The sequence below is a fragment of the Lygodium microphyllum genome, chromosome 13 (assembly GCF_053477565.2).
Source record: "Lygodium microphyllum isolate KBCC chromosome 13, Lygodium_microphyllum_v1.1.10, whole genome shotgun sequence".
Classification (NCBI taxonomy): Eukaryota; Viridiplantae; Streptophyta; class Polypodiopsida; order Schizaeales; family Lygodiaceae; genus Lygodium; species Lygodium microphyllum.
Genome location: NC_141147.1, coordinates 31,271,231 through 31,280,766, shown reverse-complemented (window position 1 = coordinate 31,280,766; position 9,536 = coordinate 31,271,231). Strand labels below are relative to the sequence as shown.

The following is a 9,536-nucleotide window of genomic DNA, read 5'->3' as shown; positions in this document are numbered from 1 at the left end:
CAGAGCTGGGTATCCCTTTGACTGCAGATGAATTAAAAGCATGAAAAGAGTGGAATGCGAAAGATAAAAAGGTGATGTACTGGTTATCTGCAGTCATTGATAATACTATGTTGGGACATATCAGGAATACAGAAACTTCACATGCACCTTGAATGATTTTTGAGAACATGTTTTCAGTAAATACAAAGATACGAAAGATTCAACTTAAGCAAGAGTTGAATGCCTTGAAGAAAGGGAAAATGTCTATCAATGAGACGTGTTGAAGGTGAGGAGCATTGCACATGTTTAGCAGCAATTGATGCGATGCCTGATGATGATGATTTGGTTTCATCCACTTTGAGTGGCCTTAACAATGAGAAGGTATGGAAATCATTTGTTACTTCAGTATATGTATGGAAGCCATTTCCAAATTTTGATGAGCTGATCTCTCTCATGATTACTGAAGAGATCAATATGCAGGGTGATTCGTCTGAAAGAAATGGTGAACAAGTCTAAGCATTTTTCTTAAGTTCAAGAAGGGAACGTGGTAAATCCTCTTCGAAAGGCCGTGGTATGGGACGTGCTGGCAATAGCTAGCAAAACAGGTTCAATAAATAGTTTGGTGAAATACAGGTTTCTGGAGGTAGAGGAAACTTTAGAGGCAGAGGGAGCTCTAGAAAAAGAGATGGATGACAGAATAGAGGTTCTGAAAATTCTGCTATTGTTTGCTATTATTGTGGCAAAATAGATCATATTGCAGCCCATTGCTATACAAAGAAGGATGATATTCGCAGTGGTAAATTGCAACAAGGAAACTATGCATCGTCTTCACGACAGAATGAAGACAAAAATGAGTGTTTGTTTGTTATGCACCATATGATGAATGCAGTTATAAAAAATGGGACACATGATGATGTATGGTATGTTGATTCAGATGCATCTAATCATATGTCCAGTCATGTTGAATGGTTTGGAGAGATGCAAGACTTACAAAATCTAGGTTATGTACAGACGGGTGATGATTCATGCCACCCAATTTCACACATTGAAAAGTTTCCCTTGTCCTTGTATAATGGCCAGACAAAGAGTCTGACAGATGTATTACATATACCATCAATTACAAAGAATCTAGTATCTGTTGACCAAATGGTAGAGCAGGGGTTGCATATCCGATTCAATGCAAAATGTTATTTTATAGAAGACTTTAATGATAAGTGTAGGTTGGTCACAAAAGGAAGTAGAGTTGGCCGAATGTTCACTTTAGATACTGGAATTTTTGCAATGGATGCTGCTATGTATGCTAAAAGAAAATGAGTAGTTGCAGATATTGAAATATGGCATAAACGTATTGGACACGCAAATGTGCAAAGGCTGAAATTAATGCAGTCCAGAGGATTGGTTACAAGGTTGCCTTCATTTAGAGTTGCAAAATTGCATAGAGTCTGTAAAGCATGCCAGTTTGGTAAGCAAAGACAACCCTTCACGCATGACAGAGAAGTGAGTAGAAAAATACTTGATGTAGTGCATATAGATATTTGGGGACCTACACAGAATGTATCTCTTGGTGACAACAAATACTTTGTCACATTTATTGATGACTGTTCAAGGAAGCTATGGATATACTTCATGAAGGAAAAGAGTGATGTGTTTAAGTACTTCAAATATTTTAAGGCAGCTGTTGAAACAGAAACAAACTTAAAAGTAAAGTATTTGAGATTAAATGGAGGGGGAGAGTACCTCTCTAATGAGTTCAGTGGCTTCTTGAGGACTCATGGGATAAAGAGACAATTTACTTGCAGATATATCCCACAGCAAAATGGTGTTGCAGAAAGAAAAAATATACACATTGCAGAAGTTGCACGTGCATTAATAGCTGAAAAGAATATGCCCAAACATTTTTTATCTGAGGCTGTCCATACTGGTGTTTACATTATGAACAGAACTCCCACATCTGCAATTCATGGGATGACTTCTGAAGAATGCTTTACTGACAATAAGCCTGATATATCGCACTTAAAAGTATTTGACTGTGTTGCATACATTCATGCGTCAAATGAGCTACAGAAGAAGCTTGATCCAAAGGCAGAAAAATGTGTTTTTATTGGATACTCTTTAGAGCAGAAAGGGTACCGTTGTTATAACCCTGTCACAGGTGAGTTCAGAGTGAGCATGAATATTATCTTTGATGAGATGGAAAGTTGGTATATACTTACTGGTGATGTTTTGGATGATGATAATGATCAGGACAGCTATGTGTAGAAAGATAAACAAAAATCACGGAGTCTTAATGGACTAGAAATATCATCTGGTACTACACCTACAGTAAGCCCTTGGTTTGGGAGACTAAGGAGTAGCCCCACATCTTCAGGTGGATCTATAAGTGTTGCATGGAAAAACAAAGGAAAGAAGAAAGTGCTGGATGGTAATGAGACATCTACCAACCATTTGGGATTTGATGGAGATTCTAGTAGTTTGGAGAGTTTGAATGATGAGTTTAGTATTCCTTCAGTCAGGACACCAGGTGTTCAGAGAGCTCATAGTAATGTAAAGGCTCCATTGAATGATCCGATGGTACGTAGATCTTGCAAGGTCAGATACCATGTTAAAAGATTTGGTTTTGAAGGTTATGCAGCTCATCATTATGCTTATATGGTGAAACTAGTTGAGGATGTTGAGCCCACTTGTTTTGAGGATGTTGTTGGTTATGCTTATTGGAATGCAGCAATGGATGAGGAGATGGCTGCATTAGAAGCCAATAAGACTTGAAATTTGGTAGTCTTACCTGAGGGTAAAAAAGCTATTGACTGCAAGTGGGTTTACAAAGTCAAGCATAATGCAGATGGTTTAGTAAGCAGATATAAAGCTAGGCTGGTCGCAAAAGGCTATGCTCAAAGATATGGCATAGATTATGAAGAGACATTCAGTCCAGTTACTAGAATGACATCTGTTAGATGTGTGATTGCCTTGGCAGCATCCAAAGATTGGAGTTTGCAGCAAATGGATATTAAAAATGCCTTCTTGCATAGTGAATTGCAAGAAGTGTATATGGAGCAGTCAACAGGTTATGAAGATTTAGAGCATCCCACATATGTGTGCAGGTTAAAGAAGGTGCTTTATGGACCGAAGCAAGCACCTAGAGCATGGTCTGACAAGATTGGAGAGTATCTTATCAATATTGGATTTTGTATTTCTAATATTGATCACTCACTTTATGTGAGAAAGAGAGATGCAAGGTTGGTCATCATAGTCATCTATGTGGATGACTTGATTATTACAGGTGACAATGACAATGGGATTGCTGAAGTTAAGGACTTCTTGAAGAAGAAGTTTGAGATGAAAGATTTGGGTGAGCTGAGATACTTTCTTGGTATTGAGGTGATCAGATGTGATGATGGTATATGGCTATCCCAAAGGCAGTATAACTTGGATATATTATCAAAATATGGTATGATAGCATGTAAGCGCCTTTCAGTACCATTGGAGCAAAATGTGAAGTTGAGTGCTGATGTTGGAGATGTGATAGAAGACCCTACTATGTTTAGAAGGATAGTAGGAAGTTTGATTTACATGACTATCACAAGGCTAGACTTAAGCTATGCAGTTGGCCTTGTCAATCAGTTTATATAGATGCCTAGAAAGCCTCATTTGGATACAGTTAGACGTATATTGAGGTATGTGAAGTCCACTTTACATTATGGACTTTTTTATGAGGCAGGTAAAAACGTACAGGTCTTTGGATACACAGATGCAGATTGGACTGGCAGCAAATCAGACAGAAGATATATAAGTGGATTCATGTTTTCCCTTGGTAGTGCAATAGTTACAAGGAGCAGCAAAAAGCAATCTACAGTTACTTTATTGAGTACAGAGACTGAGTATAAAGGTGCTGCTATGGCAGCATGTGAGATGGTATAGCTGCAAAAGTTATTAGGTGATTTGGACGTGCAGGGAGATGATCCAATTGTCATTCATTGTGACAACATGAGCAACATACAACTAGCTAGGAATCCAATGTTCCATGCTAAGACAAAACACATTGAGGAATACTACCACTTTGTGAGAAAATATACTTGCAAGAGAAATTGACTTGGTATATGTCAGCACACAGGATCAGATAGCTGACATTTTCACAAAGACATTGAGTGCAGAGAAGCTTCAAAAGTTTCGAAGCTTACTTGGAGTTGCAGAGATAGAGTTCAGCTTAAGAGAGAGTGTTGAGATGGCAAGCTCAACACGTGCGAACATTGATGATGGACCGCCTAGCTAGATGAGTCTGCACATCGACACTTAGCACGTTGGTGGTCCTTATGATACTCACATGACCACTGACTTATCACTTATTATATTTAGTTTGTTACACCTACCTATAGCTGACAAAGACATAGCGCCAGTCGATTAGTGTAATCGATTATGCATTGCTTGACTTAGTAAGCAACTTTCCTTTATATTGTATCTTATATATACTTTGTGTACATTGTATAGTGTGTGAAAAAAGAAAAAAAACCAACAAGAAAACGTTTTAGCCTTCATCTCTCTTCTTGTGTTCTTGAGTAAGCTTCATCTTGTATATACAATGTGTGGATATGTGGACACATATCCTCTCTGCAAGAAAACGATTGTGGATGGGTGTTCTTTTTGTGTCCACATATCCTCTCTGTATCTATTGAAACTTGCATAACATTTGGTGTTTAAGCTTGATCCCAAAACGAAAAAAAATGATGTTTAAGCTTAGCCCCAAAACAAAAAATTGATCATGCTACAATCCAATTCACAAAGAAGAGCTTGAAGAAAATATGTAAAGTATAAAGTGACAAGTTTCTATTTTCTTTCTTATGACTCTATATCCCACCTTTGCTTCTTATAATTGCTAATTGTGCCACATAGTCACATTTTGGTGGAAATTTGAAGCGAATGCAACATTAGCTCAAATAACCACACCATGTGCTTATCTTTGGCACAACATAATGCAATTATTACATTGTACAAGTAGCACTTTTGCATTGCTTCTTGTCCAAAATACATGGTGTTAATTACAAGCTGTGTATTATCAAGAGTTTTAGATATTTGCTTCCATAGAGCGTGAATAAGAAGTGCCCATCCCATACCTTTGGAGTGGATCACATATTCTGTCCTCACTATTTCAACATAATAAGCCATATGTGATATGATCATATCACAGAATAACTAGGAAAAAAAAGAGTTGTTTGCATAAGAAATGCAAATGTCAATTGGTATATGCTAAAGCATTGCCTTTCTTACATCCAAGAAGAGCTCGCAGCACTACCTTACTTCCTAAAGAGTGCTTACTTCCTAAAGCAAGGGCTAACTTTTCTCTCTCAAGATTTTGCTTAGAAGAGAGTTAAACTAAATCAACACTCAACCCAATAAAACCGTGACCAATCTTTTTTTTGGGGGATATAACAATTAGAGCATGCCTCCGTACAATTGTGAGACCATGTTGTGACAAGATGCTAACAAAATGTACGACATGGGTGCGTGCCATTGCTTGCATCGTTGGAGTTTGATGAGTATCGAAGCTACTACAGAGTTCACATTTTACAGTCCCTAGTGTCGCAACACACGCAGTCCCCTCTACCAATTGGGTTGCCAATCGCGAGATTAATCAAGCCTCGGTTGAACGGCCTCGCTGTTGAAAGCAAGAATCATACAGAATACGCCACAATATTCTAAGAGACGATATTAACTAAGCTCGCTGTTAATGGAAGTTCAAAGCTTTGTTTCAGGAGCTTGTCTGCATGAGAAGGCGAAACGACGGCCCCATCAAAACTCGAATCTCGTTTCTGTCAATTTGATAGCAAAGGCAATCATCAAGAAGCACTCAATGGTCTTGGCAGTTCCGCACATGAACGAAAACCGCCTTTTGCCCAGCCTTTGCCCATCCGTGCACAATACATAGCATTGTGCTATGCTACGTTATGCATTGGCGAATAAGAAACACTAGCACAGCAGATCCAAGTTCAGAGGTGGCTGTTGGAAGTGATCAATTACGCCTAGTTTAGTACAAGAACTCTGTATTACAGGCCCGTTTTGGACACTATGCTTTGCCTTGGGATACTTGGATTATTATTAGAATTGTCTTTTTTCTGAACAAGAAAAATATGGCAACACTCCTTCAAAAACAGACCTAGATATACAAATGCAAAGACTACTTTACAAACTATTACTTTGATAAAGGGCTTAAAGCTCATGTTCAACATAAAGGATGGATCGGGGCCACAACAATATGAAAGCTTGATACATTGATTTACATAGATATGCAGGATCTTTTTAGCCTACTAGCTGAAACTTTAGTGCCTCAATTTTCATCTTGGTTAGCTCGCTTATAGTAATACCTGAAAAGCAACCACAGCAATAAAAATCTCTCTCTCTCTCTCTCTCTCTCTCTCTCTCTCTCTCTCTCTCTCTCTCTCTCTATCTATCTATCTATATATATATATGTGTGTGTGTGTGTGTGTACCCACATTTGTATGCATGTGTGTATGTACTCTAGTTGTGGGAGGGCACAGGATGAGGAAAGCCTAATGCAACAGCACTTCTGACAGCATGTGATACACTGGCACCCATATTGGCATCTATGTTCGACAGAGCAGTATGTGAAGGATTCCCTGAACTAAGGTCAGACCATACTACAGTCCCACTCTTTTTAAGTGTGGTGACAATCTGGCCCCTAGTAACTACACAACCACCATGATTGGCCACACACTGGCTAAAATATATGGATTGCTATTGGAGCATGAGCTTAGTGCATGGGGTGAGATGCAGGACAGGAGAGCAAAGGGGCATGCTGGCTTTAGATGTGAATACACTGCAATGGATCATATCCTCATGTTCAAGGCGACCATTGAGGGCTGAGCCTGAAACAAGAGGATTTATTGTTGCTTTGTGGATACCCGTAAAGCATTTGGCACAATACCTTGAGCACATGTCATGTAGAGATTGCAAGAGATTGGAATGCTAGAGGGTATGCGGCGGGGCATCTATGCATTATATGAGAGGGTGATAGGCTGTATGCACACACCTAGAGGGATGTCTAAGAGGATTGACATCACTATAGGAAGGAGTAAAACAAGGATGCTTGCTTTTGCCCACGCTATTTGGACTATACATAGATGAGGTATCTAACTACATTGATAGGGGAGGCGGATCTAGAGCTAGACTAGTTGGAATGTTAATACCGATACTACTATACGCTGATGATATTGTACTCATTTCAAACTCACCAAAGGGCTTGCAACATCACTTGGGCGCACTATATACGTTTTGCAAAGATAAGAGATCTCACAGTGAATGTTGGAAAAACCAAAGTCATGGTATTCAACACTTCCCCAGCATGGATGACCCAATTTATGTATCAGTTTACATTTGGGAAAGATGTAGTAGAGCATGCATTTTTCTTTCACTTTCATGATGAGATGACATTGGGCGTAGTTATACTTTGATTTTTTCTCTTAGGCCACATTGGCCTTTTGCAAACGTTAATATATATTTCTCTCTCTCTTCTCTCTGTTTTTTCTGTATGGAGATATTTACATTAGGCCTTCAAACCAACCAAATAGAAAGGTGACGAGTCACATGAAACAAGCCTTTTGGCCAGCTAGGGAATCCTAACAATGCACATGTCAAGCCAAAAATTTACCAAAACCTAGAACACAAACATCATGCTTGTGACAAGATAGAAATAGAGCAAACAATATCCAGCCAAGGAGCAGCCACATTAGGGAGGACCAGGTCTGTTGAAACCATGGAAGAGATGTGTTGCAATAGTAATCCTCAAACACGCGCCCACATGACCATGGATGCCTGAGGCCGAATAAAAAATGAAGGCATTGTGGGTGCGCCAAATGTGCCAAAGATCTGTCCATTTGAGAAAATGAAAGAGGTAGAGATGATCTGATTACAAACCAGGGGAAGAAGGGATCTTGCCAAGACCCAAGACTGAATGGGCATCTACTGCCACAGGTCCACACATGGGAAACAAAGCTCCAAATCTGTCTAGCTAGAGAGTAGAAGATGAAGAGATGAAGCAAAGTCTCATCACATGTAGTACAAAAGATGCATTTGCCATGTAATATATTGCAGGCGCATGGCACATCCCTAGTGGGAAGACCTCCAATAAGTAGTCTCCACATAAAAACTTTCCCTTGATAAGGAATCTTGGACCTCCACAATTGAATGAATTTGTCCCACCACTTCACTCTGCTATCTTGAGCATGCCAAACTTTATTGGCTTTCTTAGTAACCCATCTCTTATCCTCTACCATCTTATGGTAGATCTGATTAGCCGACCTTTTATTAAAATCATCATGTTTCAAAAACATATAGTCTTGCCAAGGGAAAGTAGGTTGAAAAGCAAGCAATGGATTATATTGCTGAAGCTGCTCTTGCAAGGTCAACCAAATGTGACAATAGCCTTGCGGCACCCAAAAGTACCGGTCGATGCGACAAAAGGAATAAAGATGGGACTACCTAGGAATGGCGTCTCTCATTGTCTACAGCCCCAAGCGTTCTCTCTCTCTCTCTCTCTCCACCCACCCACCAACCCCCCACCAACCCCCCACGGCCCAAGTGGTGTGGAGGAGAGCCCTCAAGATGGTCTTTCATTAAACAACTAAGACTATGATAGTGACCTTGAGGGTAGTAGCTTGGGTCACACATAAGAGGCCCCTTCATTCTTGGCTAATACTTGAGTAAGATTTCCATGCCAGACTATGTGTAGGCAAAGTGGACCAATGGGCATTACCACAAACTCCCATACATCTTGCTCAATATTTATGGGAAAGAGAAAAGAATCCTCAACCTAGATTTGCGCCAGCAAATTGCAGAAACTTTGGTGGGCAATTTCAGACCAAGCAACAAGCCTTGCTTTGCAAGCTTGTCCATACATAATAAGGAAATGTGAGCGACAATTTCTTAGAATGCACCAGAGGACACCCTTGCCTAAAGAATTACAGTGTGCAAATTCTTAATTGTACACAAAAAGATCCCTCAGTATGAGTGATCCTATTCCTCTAAAACTTACAAAAACTGTAAGTAGTAAAAGAACACCATTGTTCTTGATCCAACTCCTAAAGTCTATACAAATTAAACTCTTTGGTTTCACTTCCGTGGAGGCATTCCTTTGATTCTCGATCCTACTACTATAATGGTATTTTTGCCTCACGTCCAAATACTCCTTGAAAGATGGTGCAGTCTCCTGGCCAAACATGGTACTTTTCACTAGCTATCCACAACAGCAATCACCAACTTCCAATGTCTCGACATTTCTTCTTAATGGCAAGTGAGGCTAACTATTCCATTCTCTTGGTAGATCCATGGGCTATACTCTAGATAGGTTTTTGTTCCCATTTCCAGGTAGTTTCGTGGTACACACTCATGATAACACTGATGCAATGTTCCAGTTTGCTCCCTAGTAGGAGAATCTTTTACACCTTCATTGTGGTTGATTCTAATGGTGCACTCTCATGATAACCCCAACAGATGGCCCATTTCAGTTCTGTCATTTAACATTCATTATACAATAGTAGATGTTGGTGGTT

The 9,536-nt window shown here is 39.6% G+C and overlaps 1 protein-coding gene across 3 annotated transcripts in view; it reads right to left on the bottom strand.

The window, feature by feature from the left end:
• Positions 1 to 5,432: 5,432 nt before the first annotated feature.
• The window catches only part of ASG3 (SNF2 domain-containing protein / helicase domain-containing protein), a 164,752-nt gene continuing 160,648 nt past the window's right edge, over positions 5,433 to 9,536 (bottom strand). For 2 of the 3 annotated variants that reach the window (XM_087690912.1, XM_087690913.1), the window contains one exon: positions 5,433 to 6,332. In XM_087690912.1, coding sequence (XP_087547038.1) covers positions 6,321 to 6,332 — 12 coding nt within the window. In that variant the 3' untranslated portion in view covers positions 5,433 to 6,320. The remainder of the gene's footprint in view (positions 6,333 to 9,536) is intronic. The other variant, XM_087690914.1, reaches the window with a different exon arrangement.